The sequence below is a fragment of the Trachurus trachurus genome, assembly GCF_905171665.1.
Source record: "Trachurus trachurus genome assembly, chromosome: 18".
NCBI lineage: Eukaryota > Metazoa > Chordata > Actinopteri > Carangiformes > Carangidae > Trachurus > Trachurus trachurus.
In genome coordinates this window covers 5,413,666-5,432,974 of record NC_139909.1, presented here as the reverse complement: position 1 = coordinate 5,432,974, position 19,309 = coordinate 5,413,666, and the positions used below count along the sequence as shown (strand labels likewise).

Sequence of the window (19,309 nt, the reverse complement as noted above, 5' to 3'; positions counted from 1 at the left end):
CAGACGTTCATGCAGTTACAAAACATTTATTACAATCTTCAGGTTTGGTTGAATATTGGAATATTTGGAATATTGTCTTTGCCGATCTATAACCACACTTATACTCGACCAAAAACAGATCTCATTATACTTCAAATATGACTCATCACATTAAAAGGTAGCTTGTTTATAGACACATTTTACTTCTTTCAAGCATATTTTCACTTGAAATAAGTAGAAAAATCTGACAGTGGATCAAGTTTTTCTTTCTTATTACAAGCACAAAAAAACTTGCTTTCACTGACAGATTTTCCTACTTATTTCAAGTGAAAATATGTTTGAAAGAAGTAAAAAGTGTCTAAAACCAAGTTCATTTTTAGGTGATGAGTCTTATTTTAAGCGAAAAGAGTTTAGTTTTTACTAGAAATTAGACATTCTGACAAGAAATAAGACAAATATTCTTGGAAAGATTTTGAGTTTTTGCAGTGTGTACAAAACAAAAAAAGCCCAAATGTTGGCCACAATGCGACGACGGTCAAAAACTGTGCACTTCCACTTGGTTAGCAGCAGCACACCTGACAAGTCATTACTCTTCCTCTTCTTAAAGGGATAGTTCAACATTTTGGCAAATTGGCCCATTGCCATAATCGCTATAGTCATAGCAGTAGGTTCATTACCTTTAATTGTAGGTGTAACCTATTTTCAGTACGGCGGAGCGCAGCAGCTGGCTGCTCAGAGCTACGCTATGGAGGCTAATGGAATTTCTTGGTTTCCCTCATTAAACTCATCAAATTCAACATCCCAAAACTCCACAGCGCTTTTGTAGACAAGTTGTGACCTGCACAACCACCACGCTATGAGATAATGACGGAACGATACGAAACGGAGCCGTTTTCGAGGTAAATACAGGGTAAATACGGAGACTGCTTGCTGAAAAACTGTTCCTGAACGCAACGCGCATCAGCGGTTTTGTATGAATTTACCTCGAAAACGGCTCCGTTTCGTATCGTTCCGTCATTATCTCATAGCGTGGTGGTTGTGCAGCTCACAACTTGTCTACAAAAGCGCTGTGGAGTTTTGGGATTTTGTATTTGATGAGTTTGATGAGGGAAACCAAGAAATTCCCTTAGCCTCCATAGCGTAGCTCTGAGCAGCCTGCTGCTGCGCTCCGCTGTACTAAAAATAGCTTACACCTACAATTAAAGGTAACGAACCTACTGCTATGACTATAGCAATTATGGCAATGGGCCAATTTGCCAAAATGTTGAACTATCCCTTTAACAGTTTCCATGCACCACACGCCACCTTACATTACCAAAATAAAACATCCATAAACATGAAAACAAAAATGGCTTCAACAAATACACCAACAATCATTGTTGAAAGTTGAAAGTAACAGGGAAAAGTTTCCACAAAGTTCCAAAAGCTGTTAACTTTTGTTGTTTAATTACAATAAGAAAGAAAGAAAATTCTATTTCAAGGAGACAACGAGGGAATTTCCTTTTAGAAATAAAGAGGTTGAATTGGTATTCAAGAGCGCCATCATGTGGCTTCACACTGTAACAACAGCTGGAAGGTCTCAGGAGTGGAGAGAGTGCAGCTTAAAAAACGCAAGATTTACAAAATGTATTAAATATTTCAAACTCAAAACTCTAAGTGAGAGAGGAGAGGACTTCTGTGTGAGATGTGAGTATTTCTTGGTTATTTTAAACTAAGTATTATGGATATTCCAGCAAGTTCATGTGTTGATCACATGACATAAGAGAGGAAAAGTTTATCTACATTTGTGGAGAAAATCGTGTGTGCAGTGGTGGTATTTGCTATGGGGAATGTGGACAAGCAACACAAATAATAATTAAAAAAAACACAAAAAAGTGCATATACAACGTGAATTGGTTTACGTCTTGACTCTGGTGCCTCTGGTCTTAATGTAATGATGCTTCTTCTTGTGTTGTTCATTCTGAAAGTTTGATAAATTTTACACATAATGGATTGTTTATTTTTAATTAGGTAACTGATGCATGTTCAGTCCAAATAAAATGCATTGTTATTATTATATTACTAGGCTATTCAGTGTATTGGACTTACATTTTAGTTGTATTTTAATGTAAATTCAGGGACACTTATTGTAAAGTTCCAAATTACCAAATTTGTCAGAAATGCACATGTGCTTTGAAAGGTTATGAATCTAAAACGGTTGAAGATATGAATACGTTGAGTAGATATTCAACAGTTAAATTTTTTGTGAACATTTAAGAAGTTGGATGAAGTCTGTAGCTGAAAGTATGTAGAAGTAGTTCAAGTTGAAAGCTGTTGAAGATTTTTAGAGGTTGCCTGCTCTCATTCATTTCCTATGAGAGAAAAATTGCAGAAAATGTTGAATAGTTTAAGTATAAAGAGTATGAAAAACATAAACCGTAGCCATAATGTCCAGAAAAAGCTGCACATTTTTGATATTGAAGGAGTTCTACTGAAATAATCAACAGTGTGGGAACAGCTCAATGACTGAGCTCGTTACATATTTCTTTGTCACAAAAAGAGTGAGAAACCAACAACTTGTTTCAATGCTTCAACGTATTTATTTTTCACACAAGACAGAAAGAAACGATTGACTCTACAGAATCAAACGGTGCTAAAAGCTTCACAGCCATAGAGAGGAAACACAAAGGTGAGATGGATCACTCTGCTTCTCATCCAGACGTCCACCATGATGTTTGGTTTGCTGCTTAACACACTGCACACTTAGCGAGGGCACTGTCGTCCTTGGCCTTGTAATATTTCTCTGCTTTTGCGTCATCTGCAAGATTTATTGGACAATTAAAGAGACAAAGACAAACACAGGAGAGAGTGAGAAGAGTAAAGGAAGTGTCTCTGCACCTTTACAAATATAATGCAGTAGTGAAAATGTTCAATTACCGGCGGCTGCCAGCGCCACGGCTGCCACAGGCTCAGCGACAGAGTCCACATCTGTTTATCCACAACCAGATGAAATATCAAACATTAATGTCCATTCTTTTTTGTTTTATGTTGTTTTTTCATTCTGTAAATTAAGTTTATGTTGAATGTTTGTCTTTAGGAGGACCACTTGACAAGCCATTAGGGGTTTTTTTGGTTTCTCCGGCACATTTGCTTTATCTACTGTATACTTTGTATGTTTGTTTTTTTTGTTGTTGTTGTTCCACTTTTTAATATGCTTTTTTTTATATCTTTTATGTGCTAATAAAATACAATACCATTCAAAAAATTGTGTGAAGTCTCCAGTTTGTCCTCAAGTCCAAGTGGACATTTGTACCAAATGTGAAGAAGGACGAAACCGTGACTTGTAAGGTCGATACGACCTTTGCCCATTGACCTTCGTCATCAAGTTCACTGCAAAAACTCAAAATCTTACCAAGACTATTTGTCTTATTTCTGGTCAAAATTTCATTTCTAGTCAAAACAAATCTCATTCTACTTAACATAAGACTCATCACATTAAAAAGTAGCTTGTTTTTAGACACTTTTTACTTCTTTCAAGCATATTTTCACTTGAAATAAGTAGAACAATCTGATAGTGGAGCAAATTTTTCTTCCCTATTACGAGCACAAAAAACCTGCTTTCACTGGCAGATTTTTCTACTTATTTCAAGTGAAAATTAGTTTGAAACACGTAAAAATGATCTAAAACAAATTAATTTTTAGGTGATGAGTCTTATTTTAAGTGGAAAAAGATTAGTTTTGACTAGAAATGAGACATTTTGACAAGAAATAAGACACATATTCTTGCAAAGATTTTGTGTTTTTGCAGTGTTCATCAATAAGTCTCTTACTGAACAACTGACCAACAGAAAAGTGAAAACAGTATCTATATAATCTGTAGTGGTACTCACACTTGTCGACCTTGGCAGCCTTCTCATCAGCAGCACCTGGACAGAGACAGAGAACAACAACCGCTGTGTTTGAATCTGAGCCGGACAGAAACACAACAACCGTAGAAAACGTCAGAAATACTCACCAGCAGCAGATTGAGTCAGAGCCACCAGGGCCAAGACCAGCACAGACAGAGCCAGAGTCTTCATGTTGGAGGGTACAGATGTTCTACAGATGTTCACCACAGTAACTAAACAAAAACCTTGAGGACAGACAGACATCAACTCAAAATCTCACCAAGAATATTTGTCTTATTTCTAGTCAAAACAAATCTCATTCTACTTAGAATAAGACTCATCACATTAAAAAGTAGCTTGTTTTTTTGACACATTTTACCTCTTTCAAGCATTCACTTGAGATAAGTAGAAAAATCTGACAGTGGAGCAAGTTTCTTATTACAAGCACAAAAAACCTGCTTTCACTGGCAGATTTTTCTACTTATTTCAATTGAAAATGATCTAAAAACAAGTTAATTTTTAGGTGATGAGTCTTATTTTAAGTGGAAAGAGATTAGTTTTGACTAGAAATGAGACATTGTGACAAGAAATAAGACAAATATTCTTGGAAAGATTTTGAGTTTTTGCAGTGTACAGGTGAAAACGACAACAGGTGAGTCAAACAGGAACAAACCTGCTGCAGGATCAGCTTCAGTCGTTGGATGTGGATCTGCTGAGCCAGGACCAGCTCTTAAATACTCTGAGTGACGCGGTGCACGGTGACAGAAGGTCAAATATTGTGTCGTGTCTCCAACTATTAAAAATTTGAAATAATAATGCCCCTGGTATTTATCGAAGGACGTGTCGCCCAGAGCATTTAGGCAGGAAGTCAAAGTCAAGTTTGATGTCTTCTCTGGAAAAACGTTGGCTCATTACACTTATTGAAATAAACTTAATCGCCGGTGTGAAGCACCTGATGCAGGTGATGTCTTTGTTTCAGAACATTTCATAAAAGTAATAGAATATATTTTTGTTAAAATGTGTTCTTCCTCAAGTTTTTTTTTTTTAGATGATAACATTTCCTTCTCAAAATGTTGGTTAACTATGCTTTTTTCTTCTAATCCTAACCCTGAGTACATAAATCGACTCACAATCATTTATTCAGTTGAAAGTATTAGGGAAAAGTTTCCACCAATTTCTAAAAGCTATTTTAATTTTTGTTGTTCAATTACAGTTAGAAAGAAAAAGTACTGTAGTGACTCGATTTAAATTATATTGCCCCACTGATCTATACACTATTACTATCTATTGGCTCATTGCACTTATTGAAATAAACTTCATCAGATCATTTTATTTTTTATGTTAATTCTGTGTGAAGCACTTGATGCAGGTAATTTCTTTGTTTCAGAACATTTCACATATTTTTAATATGAATGGTTCCATATAATCAAGTTTTTTAAATTATCATTATTCTTGCTGATGTATACAAACAAACCATCCTAAAGAGTCTTACTCTGTAGGAACATATTCATGTTTTATTGTTTCTTCAATAACATGTTGATTCATGAAACAACACAAAACATATTCACTTTGCAAAAAAAAAAGAAGTCAAATTTAGTTTTTAAATGATAACCTGGACACTTCCTTCTCAAAAAGTTGGTTGTCCTTTTTTTTCAGTAGCCTACACAAATACACTAACAATCATTTATTCAATGGAAAAGTTTCCACAGATTTCTTAAAAGCTGTTCACCTTTGTTGTTAAATATGAAGTAGGGGGAGACCGGGGACAGTTGCAACACTTTTTGCATTTGGCTCTCTTACTCAGAGATGGTTTGGATTAGACAAACCAAATTTTTATACAATAAATTTACATTTGTCTGTTAATAGTCAACACAATTAATAGATGATTACAGAATCCACATTCTTCACAATTTGCATTTGAGTGTAAGGAGTCAGATGTTGCAACCGACCCCGGGCCCGGGGACAGTTGCAACATGTTACAAATACAATATATTTCATGTCTAGTAAAAGGATTATTATCAAAAATGTAAGTTCTATAGTGTTATTTATTCATCAGCTTTGATCAGATGGCAATTACAGTATAGATTTGTCTAGATGAGGAGGAATTACTGCATGTGCAGATGTCAAATATTCAAATTGAAAAAAAAAGGCTTTCAGTATATAGGATGAATGGAATAATTTGTGAGGGAATAACTTTTATATTGCCATTGTCATTTATTCTCTCATCATTTTAATATTAGCAATACAACAGTAAAACATTTTTTTATGTCAAAATACTGTTTTGTGGTCTGTTTTTGTCCGGTCAGCCATGATTAAACTCAATGTGCTAGCTAAACAAAGTGCTCTTGATACATGCTAATCATATCACCTTAAAGTTAACATGTCACTCCTTTAAACCATATAAGTTTGAGCAGAATCACAAAAAGAGTGACAACAGTTTTAACAAAAACAAAGTTCAAGAAAAAAATACTTTCATACCTCAAAAACAGTTTTTTTGCAATAAAACCTGGAGCATCTTTTGAATTCAACTGATTTTTCTCTGCAAGGGGGGGAATCCAACTGAGCATGTGCAGTGTGAGTATCATCACTCTAGCTTGTTCATGATTGGAGAAAAATGACATGTTGCAACCATCCCCTGTTGCTACTGTCCCCGGTCTCCCCTAAAGAAAGAAAATCCAGTTCCAGGAGAAATAGTGGGAAAGAGGTTGAATTGATATTCACGAGGAGCGCCATCATGTGGCTTCACTGCAACAAAGGTCTTGGGAGTGTGCAGTTTTTAAAAAAAATTCAAACAATTTGCGTTTCAAAAAGATAAAAGAGGAATCTCACACAAAAAAAAAGTGCATTTGACAGTTCGGTCAAGGAAGCTGTCGTTTCCTTGAATGAACTGTCTGCTACACAGCGGAGTGACAGTAGACGCTCTCTCCGTCTGTCCCGCTACTACTTCGGGGATGAAGCTCGGATGTATTATGATGAAGCTCCGTACATTCACCGCAGTGTTTTGGTTTTCTCTCTGCAGCGTCCAGCTTCCGGTGTCAGGTCGGTAGACTGTTAAACAGTGTTGCCAAGTCCGCTTATTATACGCGACTTTGGGCTTCTTTTTCTGTGTCGCTTCTAAATATTGGTCGTCGCGGGTTGCGGTTTTTTTGGGCTTGTTGTGAAAGTGTAGTTGCTTATTTATGCTTGTTTCCAGCTCCATGAGTTGTCCTGCAGATATTTTCGATATGTTATTTATTTTAAACGCAGGTAGTTTGTCCTCTTGCTACATCTGTCACCCCCGTTCCCTCCGCCCCTCTCTTTCCCCCGTACACACACATTTAATTTAATTTAATTGCCACAGTGATAGTGTGTGTGTGTGTGTGTGTGTGTGTGTGTGTGTGTGTGTGTGTGTGTGTGTGTGTGTGTGTGTGTGTGTGTGTGTGTGTGTGTGTGTGTGTGTGTGTGTGTGCGTGTGGAGAGAGAGAGATTTCACAAGAGAGATTTTTTTTTTTTATTCACCACTTTCAGAGACAGTGATGGTTTCAAATTGTTACTAAAGCCAAAGCAAATGTTTGCCCTTAAAAAAATGTTTATGAAGAATTTAAAGCAGAAGTAAGCGACTCTGTGGTTTTGGCTAACTTCCTGTCAGTTGATGAGTTAGCAGCCCCCGCCCTCGTCCCTGTCACCACATTCAGGCGCATCCCTTGGCTGCACACACAGAGAGGACCGTCCCTTTATGCCGTTCTCTCTCCTCAAGAAGGACTTTGATATAACCAAGGGTGTTTTCACACATCTTTAGTGCCAAATGTTAAAATGATACATTGGGCCCTAGTTTCTTAGACCGAGCGAAGTCTAAGCTCAGCGCAGCTTCGCCACGCCAACGGGGCTGGACCAGGTCCATTTCGCAAGATTCGTGGGCCGCGCAGTCAGACTTAGACCGGCGCAGCCCCTCCCCTCGTCCCTCCCACCGGCGCAAACGGCGAAGAGGGAGGAGAGAGGGCGGGAGGGAGACAGGAGGAGGAGAGAAAGGCGTGGAGTGGGTTTGACACAGCCGAGTCAGATCTTCACCAATCAAATGAGCTCCTCTCCTCACCTTTAACTGCGCGGCGGGTGATGCGCGCTGCAAGTTTGTCATTTTATACTTGGACTGGACGGAGGAGACAGCGACGCCAGAGGCCGAACCTCTCCCCGGAGGAAACAGCTGTTTCCCCGGAGGTCCGAGCTCAGAGTGACCAACAATGAGTTTACTAATAATAATACAAATATCCTTAATCAGGTTTGATCTGATACACTGAGAACCCCTGCCCAATGAAAGAAACAACAACTAATAAACTAATAAAGAAACTCACATTTATTCAAACCCTGTAAGCAAGATGAGAGGTATAATACAACATAAACAAACACCATGCCAGCGTAAAGGACGCTCTCTCTCTCTCTCTCTCTCTCTCTGTCCTCCTCTCTCTCTCTCTCTCTCTCTCTCTCTCTCTCTCTCTCTCTCTCTCTCTCTCTCTCTCTCTCTCTGTCCGTCTCTTTTTTTCTCTTTTTTTTTCTGTGATAGAGATGCTGAGTATACGGCTATATACTGACTATCTGATACCGAGGCTGTGGTGGACTAAGAGAGATGAAGATTTGTGTTTTGTTTTTCATTACGGCTGCCTGATGCGCTAATGAATTAATAAGTAAATAAATAAATAAAGCGATCATCACAAGGGCAGAGTGGTATCTCAACACGGCAGCGACATGCAGTCATCCACCCTCAGTCCTGCTTGGGACATCCACAGCTGCTTTTCAGTGCCAGTTCGTCCCTGCTGTGTTAATTCAGGTGGAGTTTCCTTTACGCGCTGACAGCCTTTGATCTCTGCTTTGATCTGACGTCAGATGTGACGGGACAATCTATATAGATATAAATTCACGTGTTGATTCCATTAGTTGCATTAAATAGTGGTTATTGTGGATATTTATTGCATTGAAATGTGTCTGGAACTGTGGAGATCTGCCTGTGAGGTCTTGGTGACGTGTGTGCACTGCAGGTCAGTCAGCCAAACTTCCACTGCACCTGCTGCGCTCCGCGCTGCGCTGAGAGTAGACCTGGTTGGAGGTGGCGAGCTTTAAGCGCAACCTCGGCGAGACATTTTCGCACAAAACTTCCACTGCACCAAGCTGAATCTGTGACGCCTCCCCCTGCTGCGCGGCCACGCCTATCTCAGCGCAGCGCGATCTGCCAATCTCCCAATCTGACTTTGCGCTCGGCTGCGCTGGTCGAAACTTGCATTAGACCGGCTGCGCTACCTTGCGCCACCTGCGCTGCGCCAGGAAACTAGGGCCCATTGTTTCATTTTTCAGTTAGTGCGGTTGCTTTCACACCTGCTTTTTGTCACTCGGGACCAAACTTGGAGAACGTCACGTCTCCATGACTACCGGTTGGAGACTCCACTAGGGCCGGTTGTTAGTAGCTCTGGTCATTTATTTCTATATTGTTTGCATGTATAACTCTGTTTGGTACTTCCGGCTGGTTTCCGGTTGCGTTCACCCAGCTCGGTCCCGTTAGTTCCCGGACGGTTAAACGTAAACACGGCGAACCTCCGCTGCTCGGTAACCACGCTAATCAACTGCTCCGCGGACACGAGGGACGGACCCGCCGACCTGTCCGGTGTCTGAGCGACTCAGCGGACACGAACCGACCGGCTGCCCCGCTGCTGCTGCTGCTGCTGCTGCTGCTGCTGCTGCTGCTGCTGCTGCTTTGTTTGTGGGGACAGAGCTCCGCAGCACCGGAGCACCGGGTGGTCTCCCCGCTGCATTAACCCGTTGTCAGCGACTACGGGAGCCCTTTTAGCTCAAACTTGTTGAGTTCGCTTGGCAGTTGGCTCGCACCAGAGTGCGGTTGCTTTCACACATCAACTAGTGCACCAGAGTTCGGCTGGAGCCGAACCGAGACCACCTCCTCAGGCCGCACTAGTTTTGGTGCATTAGAGTGCGATGGTGCTTTCACACTGACCCAAACTGGACCAAATTTAGTGCGATCTAAATTTAGTGCGCACTGTCACTACCCGATTTGCATCGCTACCCGATTTGTGACAGCTACGTACGGCAACTCCACTTGGACAAACTTAGTTGAATTGACTTAGGATCACTGCCCTATGTGCGTCGCCAGAGACGGTTTATCTTTTTATTAAAAAAAAAAAAAAAAACTTTATTAGTAATGTAAATTGAGGGTTCGTTGTGGTGATATGGATCTTGATGCTCAGAAAACAGGAACAGATGCGGACTTTTAGTGTTTACTCTCGTCTTTTCTCACCGGCCTCATCACCACGACAACCACAAACAATCACAACTACCACAACACTCACTGAATAAACGAGTCTGCTGCGGCTGTCTTATGACAGATGTCCGCGGTTTTTTTTTGTTTTTTAAAAAAATCATTTTCACAGTACCGTATATTAAATGTACAGAACTTTAAGCAGACTTAATATAATGTACGCAAATTGGGCAGTGCCCAAATGAAGTTTGTCCAAGTGGAGTTGCCGTAGGCAGCTGTCCAAGATGGCGGCCAGTTTTGTCACAAATCGGGTAGCGTTGCAAATCGGGTAGTGAGATGCACTAACACTGCAGGTGTGAAAACACCCCAAGACTTATATTAACACAAACATTCTGCTTACTTCTGCTTTAAGTTTATCTGTAGATAGTGTGTTTGTGAGGTGTTTAGAGCCAAGTACAGTCATTTTGTCTGAAATCTTTATTTCCTCAAGAAGTTTTGAAGTTTCATCCTGGCCTGATAGAACCATGTTATTTTTTGTTTACGTTGTTGGAATTTCTCATTTGCTGTACACATGTAATAAAAAAAACAGTTATCGTTTAGTACAGGTCATGTATTGGTACTTGTTCTACCTGGACCAGGTAAGGCCCTACAGCCCGGCTCTACGGAAGTCTTTGTTGTTGCTGCTGGAAAAGATGGCTCCCTCCCGTGCCTCACAAGGACCTCGGCCATCACCGCTAGGGAGTGGTCAAAGGTGAACGGTTCATCTTCAACCACAGTTAGTGTTGTTCGTGACGGAATGGTTCTGGAAAAGGAGACATCGGCAGAGTACCGCGGTCGGGTGGAACAAACGGAAGATGGCACTCTGAAGCTACAAAGAGTCACGCACTGGGACAGCGGTACCTACAAGTACGTCATGTTTCAGGAAATGTATTGTGAATTTTCCACCAGTATTCATTAGATTCTTAACTTACCTCCGTTTGTTTATTGTCCAGGTGTTACGCTTTTGGCAAATCTACTGAGGAAGCGTTTTTCTCGCTTGTTGTTGGTAAGACAGCACCCATGCTTTATTTTTATTGATGCAGCTAAACATGAAAACAACTGCATAGCAGGTCACCAGAGGCATAAATCAAAGTATTGAACAAAGGAAAACTGTAATGATCACTTTGATGTTTCTGGTGAACATGAATGTCTCCTCCAACTCCCATCGTCCAATAGTTCTTAAGAAGTTTTAATGGAACTCAAAAATGTCTCTCTCTCGCAGCTCAGATGTCCGAGGTCCAACTGACTGTGGACAGTTCATCCAATGAGCCGCTTGTACGATGCGAGTGCAGAGGCTGGGGCCCAAAACCACAGATTTCTCTGTTAGACGACGAGGAAAACGACCTCCGGGCTGAGACCAGTTCATCGGACGGATCAGACGACTTCTACACCGTCAATGCGCACATGGTTAAAAGTAGGTCGTCCAGGTCGACCAGTACCCGTGCTTCTCTCTGACTTGAAATATTTGTAAATTCTTCCGCTGGTCTTTAACATTTTTTGTTCTCCGGTCATGAGGATCTAGATTAAGCCGGTGAACAATCACCTGAGCAGGTTTGTCATGGTCATTTGTCATTTAACTTTTGTTTGCTTGTTTTGTTTCTGTTACAACAGGAAAATTAAAATCGGTTCGATTCTTGACGTGTCGAGTGAAGATTCCTGAAGTGAGTCTGGTGAAGGGGAAGACGATACAGATCTCTGGTAAAACGTCTAATGACTTGTCAGTGTTTGTGTTGGTTGGCAGCCTCAGAAGGATTTCTTCCACTTTATTTATAAATTCATGTTTGTTTTGCAGACCTGAGTCGTCCAGATGCAGCAGAGAGTCATGGATGGACCACGACCATCATCCTGGTTTGTGTCGTGGTCGTGGTTGCAGCCGTGGTCTTCCTTGTCGCTGTCTGGAATATTGAGAGGCTTCAGCCTCTGAAAGGTTGGCCCACTTGTTTCTTTGTTTTTTGTTTTCTATGGTAAATTAGTTTGTTATTCCGGCTGCTTCACTACCTTCCTGTCTGGTTCTGTGTTGTAGAGTTCATCCTCAGATTGATCCGATCACCGGCCAAAGCAGAAGAAGGTAAGTTCTCCTTTCTTGTCTTTTAATACCAAGGGGGCAGTTGTCGGTCTGACAAGTGAAGCTCACTTCCGTGTTCAAAAACTGCAATCCCCTCGGCTGTCGCTGGGGGCTGGTACCAGAAGGGAGCAATTTTTGGTCTCTACCCCCGCACACACTCTGAGGGGGGTGAATTTTTTTTAAAACTCTACCGTTTTATTGTTATTAGGTTTAAAACTCTGGCCAATTAGGGCGCAGAACCGTTGAGTGACAGGTCCGGAGACAGGCTGCTTCGAGGCCAGTGGGCGGGTTCTCGGCCGCCATATTTTAGTCACAAAAACGACTCCTCAAAACCAATGGGTGACGTCACGGATGCTACATCCATATGTTTTACAGTCTATGTTTAATACAGAGTTCATTTGAATGGATACAATTGATTTTTGTAGTGACAACTGAAACTATGTGTGTTCTTTCCTCAGCTGAGCCACTTCTCAAAGGTACGTCTCCAACTCAAAGACACTTTCCTCATTAAGAGGTTTTAAAAAGTCTTAAATTGTACATTATAGAAGACTAAAGTATCCTCCGTCCTCTGTGTCCACAGACTACAGAGATATCTCCAAAGTGGAAACCAGAGGAGCGTCCGAGGACACTGCAAAAGCCCATATTAGGATGGACTACGGTCAGTTCAGTCAGTTTTCACCTCCACCTTCTCTCCAGTCACAGTCGTCCTTTAAGCAAATACTACAACCTGAATGAGCTCCGATATCAGATCACAGCTCTGATTTGTTGTCTCTGTTTCAGATCAACCTCTGGATGGAGTCAGAGCTTCAGAGGCGCTGGCAGAACAAGACCTGGAGAGGATGAACAATTACAAAGAAATAATCAACAGTGTGGGAACAGAGTACGTTAACGTGACAGCTCAAACAATAAGCTGGTTTGACGTCTCTTACGAAAACTTTATTATCCACCGAGTGGAAATTCCTCTTTGTTGTAGCGTAGCCTCTGGTTGTTGCCGTCGTTGTCGTTGTGTTGCATCTCTGACAGTTTTTCGTCATGTTCTGCAGAGTGGACGTCCACCCCGGCCTCATCGCTGCCATCATCTCCAGACAGTCGGATGCTGGAGCGTCACTGGATATCAGGGGATACGGACAGCGCGACCCAAACTGCTTTGGTCTCATGCAGGTGTGTGTGTGTTTACATTTAGTTATGAAATACTCACGAGATGTCTTCTCATCTTCTCATTCCCAACCTGCAAGGCTGCTGTGATGTCTCATTTGTCATTAATCTCATCGTGACAGATCCACGGGTCTTACCACCCGGGCTGTCACCTTGTCGGCCCGTACAGCAGGGAACACCTGGCACAAGGGACCGGATTCCTCGCATCGCTCATCAAGAAAATGGCGAGGAAGAGGAAGTCATGGACCAAAGAACAACAGCTGATGGGTAAAAACATGGCCGCCTCTGCCTCCTTTCTTCTTCAATGGTCGGTCAGGTCAGATGAGATATTCTGGGCCTGTCCCAATATGCACACTCAATCACACTTACACACTTGGGCACTTGGCGTGTGCATTCATGGGCTTAGTGTCAGTGCGCAAGTGTGTCCCGTTTCTCCAACGACCGAAAGTGCAGCGCGCTTGATTTGCACTTCACCCACACTTAAGGTAAGACCGTAAGTATTACCGCCAAGTATAAATCCCACAATGGGGCGGCAGTGGCTCAGGTGGTAGAGTCCAATGATCAGAGGGTTGGCGGTTCGAATCCCGCTCTGTCCCGGTTGCTGCCGTAGTGTCCTTAGGCAAGACACCTTACCCACCTTGCTCCTGATGGGTCGTGGTTAGCGCCTTGGCAGCATGGCAGCTTCCGCCATCAGTGTGTGAATGTGTGTGTGAATGGGTGAATGTGATGTACTGTAAAGCGCTTTGGGTATCGTTTCAGGTAGAAAAGTGCTATATAAATACAGACCATTTACCAATGCACCACGTTTAGGAAATGTGATTGAATTAATCTCAACAAAATGAAATTAACTTTCTATCTCATAATTATGACTTTTTTTTGTTTTTTCGTTTTTCTTGTTTGTTTTATTTACTTACAGAATTGGGCTTACACCTTTATGATTTGAATCTTGCACATAGAGACACTTTAGGATGACACTGTGATCCAGCAGCATTGATCAAAACTGTTGCTGTGTGTCTGTTTGTGTGTGTCGTAGTTGTGCTACTGTGCACAATGGCACAGGCTGCACTTGTCAAGTTTGTGCCGATTGCTTTTAAATCTCCCCCCACACGCTTGGCCACTTAATACACGCTTGAACACTATATGCAAATATACGTTCCGCCGGCAAAATGTCACCAAAAGTGTGTGCGTAACCAAGCGCACTGAGCCAAGTGTGGAGAAATGGGACAGGTCCACAATCTCTTTAGGCCTCGCTCTTCTCCATCCCAGTTGGACTAAATATGTTGTCTGTCACCATAGCAGCTTTTGTGTCTGCTGCGGTTGGTGAAAGGTATTCTGGGAAACCCTGTGGTTCCAGCCCTGTCTCAAGGTCTCAGCTGTCTCTGCTGTGTTTCAGGAGCGTTGGCTTGTTACATCGCAGGAGTAGAGGCCGTCCTGGATTTAAGGGAGGACAAGGATGTGGACAGCGTGACGCGAAATGAGGACTTCGCCAATGACGTGGTCGCCAGAGCCAAGTGGTTCGCTGGCAAAGGCTTCACATTCACACAAACAGTGTAGCTGCTGACGTGTTAAATCTGCTTAAGATGTTTCAAGATGCTGTACAGATTTCCCCTGAACGAGTTCTTCTCCAAGGCGCCAGCCCCAGTTTTCGCATGATACCGATAATCTGCTGCCAAGTACGTTTGTATATGTGTGTCCCTAAAGTGCCACTGGTTTAAATAAGCAAGCCAAAAAACCAAAGATGTTTTCAGAACAGTCCTATTTTTATGTTTGTATATGAGCCAAACCCCCCCCCCCCCCCCCACTAATGCTGAAGTGGACTTCCATTATAATGTATCATGTTAGTATCAGGTTCTCTAAGTTACTTGAAAAAAAAACAATCAGCTGCCTCGAGTGAAAAAGGTACAAGTTTAAAGTTACTGTAAAGAAATATATTTCAACCAAAGAAACTGTCGAACTACTTATTTTTTACGTTTTAAAGAATCACTGCTTATGATAAAAACACAATCTAAGAGCTGTTTTAGAAAGGGCTTCCTACATTTCTCTAACTTCAGTGTTAATGTCAGTGTTTCATCATCATTGTGTGTCTTTTTTTTTTAAGTATATTTTAAGTATATTTTTTTTATAGATAGTACAGTTGAGACAGACAGGAAACGGGGAGGCAGAGAGAGGGGGAATGATACGCAGCAAATGGCGCCCGACGCGGGACTCGAACCAGGGCCGACTGCAGCGAGGACTGTGCCTCTATACATGGGGCGCCCGCTCTAACCACTACGCCACGCGACGCCCCCATCGTTGTGTGTCTTAAATGGCTTTTTCTCATTTTGCTCATGAAATGTATCATAATATCATCATAATGTTTTTCAATACTTTCCGTAGAATAAAGAGTATTTTACCAACATCATGAGAGTGTGTAGTCAGTGTATCAGGAAACAAAACTGAAACCATTAAAGGGTCTGGACGATGTCAGCAAACATCTAAGCTGTGTACAACCTGTTTAGATAAGAGTTCAGCTTTTACTTGTAAACTGAGACACACTCTGAAAACGTGCAGCTGAACTATAATGACTGGAGGACTTCGTCATATGTTTCAGAACATTTCATATTTTTAATATGAATGGTTCCATATAATCAAGTTTTTTTTAAAGGTGTACAGAAATGGCCGTTTGTCCTGTTTGTCACGCCGAGTCGTCACAAGCTGCAACACGAGTTTACCCGAGTAAGGAAAACGAATTTGATTGGTCGTTATCGAGCGAGCGGGATATTCAAAGCTTGGGGCGAGCCCGAGCTCCGTGTGTGTGTGCGTGTGTCAGACGTTTGAATGACGGATTACGGATCCAATATCAGTGGCTGGTGAATCGTGTACAGGCTGACGTATAATCCGTGCGCCTGCATTATCCAATGCGAAAAAAAAATACACACTTTCATCCCGGATTTACTCAAAAATAGAATTTTGCACAAAGTTTGGCCTACAACGTCTGAAAGATGAGTTATCACATTAATTTTATGACCCAGAGTGGGCTCAAATTCAATTCTCTTTTCTGTACACCTTTAATTATCATTATTCATGCTGATAAACCATCCTCAAGAGTCTGACTCTATAGGAACATATTCACGTTTTATTTTTGTTTCTTCAAAAAGACATTTAACTAAAAAAAAGTCAAATTTAGTTTTTAAATGATAACCTGGACACTTCCTTCTCAAAAAAGTTGGTTGTCCTTTTTTTCAGTAGCCTACACAAATACACTAACAATCATTCAATGGAAAAGTTTCCACAAATTTATAAAAGCGGTTCACTTTAAATAAATAAATATGAAGTAAAGAAAGAAAATCCAGTTCCAGGAGAAATAGTGGGAAAGAGGTTGAATTGATAGTCAGTATTTTTTTTTTCAGTATTTTTATTTCGCACAACACACATGATATTAGTAGACAGAGCAGGAAAGAACGGAAGCAGATGTGTGGAGCGCCAGGAAGCTATTTAAAGCTTATGGCGGGAGCCTCAAACGTAATACTAACGTATTACATATCCATACATATGTCAAATCATGATAGAATTTTAGAAAATGGTCACCACAAGCCATAGAGACGTTACAGGACTGCTTTGACTCCACTGATTGGAGCACTTTTTGGATGGCTGACCAGAACGATATTAACACCTACACTGACACTGTTATATCTTACATTCACTTTTGTGAGAGTTTATGTATTCCAACTAAAACAGTGACTGTGTACAACAACAACAAGCCCTGGTTTAACAATGAAGTGAGGTCACTCTGTAGGAAGAAGCATGATGCATTTAAGAATGGTGACATGGCCCAATACAAACTGCTGAAATATGAATTTCAGCGAGCCGTGGTCAAAGCTAAAGCTTCCTACAGAGCTAAGCTAGAAACAGGGTTCCTACACATTTGAAATGTCCAAATTCCATACTTTTTCCAGACTTCTCGGTAAAAAAATTCAAATAATTTGTGATATTTGAGTAAATCGTTGTGCATTATATAAAAAATCATGCAATTAATCATTTGTTTTCATCATTCTGAATGTGTATGCCATTATGTAACCAAATAATTTCCAGGAGATTGTAGCTATAGCGCATACAAAATAATTAATCCAGATTACTTCAGATAAGACCAAACCCAGATAAGTATTAAAATAAATATATTTCCATACAATAATTTCCTTTTTCCATACTTTTCCAGACCTGGAAATGTATAAAATCAAATTCCATACTTTTCATACTTTCCATACTTGCGTAGGAACCCTGTAGAAAACAAACTACAAGCTAATGACATCAAAGGGGTGTGGCAAGGGTTGCAGGCTATTACAGACTATAAAACCAATCATCATGGACAGTGATCCCTCCCTGCCTGGGAGGCTCAACGACTTTTACTGTCGATTTGAAATGGGCAAACTCAAAATAGACAAAGACGTCAAACAGACATACCCAGATTACGATGATAAATATGAGTTAAGAAGTTGCACCTTTATCCTTTTCTTGAAGACTGAGATGGAATTGGCTGATTTCAGACTCTCATCCAGCCCATTCCAGATCAGCGGCCCCCTGGTGGTGATACATAGGCTAATTTCTGGTATGGTAGCCATGCACAGGGCTGCTGACTGGGATGAGCATAGAGAGTTTAGGATTCAGATTATGTAGGCCTACAACTTGGTAAATCATTGTTGCGTTCTGATGGATGTTGAATTCTGTGAGCCTCAAGAGATTAAGACTATGGAAGAGTGGACGTGTGGGAGTGCTGAATTGTATAATTGTGTATAATTTTCTTTTGTAAATTTTCTAATTTTCTAAGATGGGTAGGACAAGTGTTACACCATAATACATTGCAGTAAAGTAAATGGGGCTCAAACAAGGATGTATATAGGATAAGTAGAGCAGATAAAGGAAGAACATAACGGAGTTTGAAAAATAAACCAACATATTTGGACAATTTTATGAGGAGATGTTCAATATGACATATGAAATTTAGTGCTTCATCTAGGAGGACCCCCAGGAATCTTGTGGATTTTACTCTTTCCAGCTCCCTTCCATCAATCTTGAGGATAATGTTGTTCACAGGTTTTTTATTTGAATGAAATAATGTAAAAAAAAAAAAAAATTGTCTTATTGATATTACATAAGGGATAATTTGTTGCATTTAAGCCAAGTCACCACTTTATGCAGCTCTAAATTGAGTAGGTTTTTTTTTTTCAAACTTTATTGTTTTCAAAATGTACATTCATTCTCAAACAGGAAAACTGTTGCATTCTTTTTTTCCAAAGACATTACTATTCTTACAATAAAAAAATAGAAAATTAAATCTACAAGGCTTGGCACTGAATAATAAACAGCTATTTTAAATGCGTGAAAAAAATAAAAATAAAATAGAATAAAAGATATAACACAAGTTGAAGGCATTGTACTTATTGGGACTCTTCACAAATAAACAAATTACATCGTATTGCAATTTCCATCATACCATTATTTTTTTCATTTCCATCTGCCAGTAAATATAAGGAACTAAAATATTTGTTTAGTTCATTTTTAAAACAGATTATTGACGGGGATTTACTTTTCCATTTACAACAGTGTATATGGTATTTGCCCAAAAGTAATACTATATTCAACAAATTTGACATTCCTAGGGGGGCATTATATTGAGTAGGTCTTGAAGTTCAAGTGGGTTGTTGTTGTTGTTATTCACGAGCGCCATCATGTGGCTTCACTGCAACAAAGGTCTCGGGAGTAGAGACATGAGTGTGCAGTTTTTTTTTTTAAAAACGCGAGATTCAAACAAAACTTATTGAATATTTCAAACTCAAAACTCTAAGTGAGATTTATTATTTTCTTTATCGCGTTTAAAAAAAAGATAAAAGAGGAATCAACGTCTGGGGAAAAGAAGTTTAAAAAAAGTCACACACATCAAAAAAAAAATGCGTTTGACAGTTCTGCGCATGCGCTGAAACAACTTGCTGCTGT

At 40.6% G+C, this 19,309-nt stretch overlaps 1 protein-coding gene and 1 long non-coding RNA gene across 2 annotated transcripts; both read left to right on the top strand.

Moving 5' to 3' along the window:
* Positions 1–6,847: 6,847 nt before the first annotated feature.
* On the top strand, positions 6,848–12,695 carry LOC311001571 (uncharacterized protein; the record flags this gene model as incomplete). Its single annotated transcript, XM_083992655.1, has 8 exons — positions 6,848–6,884; positions 10,719–10,986; positions 11,073–11,125; positions 11,342–11,533; positions 11,731–11,817; positions 11,912–12,046; positions 12,143–12,187; positions 12,643–12,695. Exons 2-8 carry the CDS (start codon positions 10,877–10,879, stop codon positions 12,693–12,695), a joined length of 675 nt encoding a protein of 224 aa, XP_083848781.1. The 5' UTR covers positions 6,848–6,884; positions 10,719–10,876.
* Positions 12,696–12,772: 77 nt separating this feature from the next.
* On the top strand, positions 12,773–13,338 carry LOC311002204. Its single transcript, XR_014596226.1, has 3 exons — positions 12,773–12,842; positions 12,965–13,064; positions 13,228–13,338. It is a non-coding gene; the product is annotated as an uncharacterized lncRNA (long non-coding RNA).
* The last annotated feature ends 5,971 nt before the right edge of the window (positions 13,339–19,309 follow it).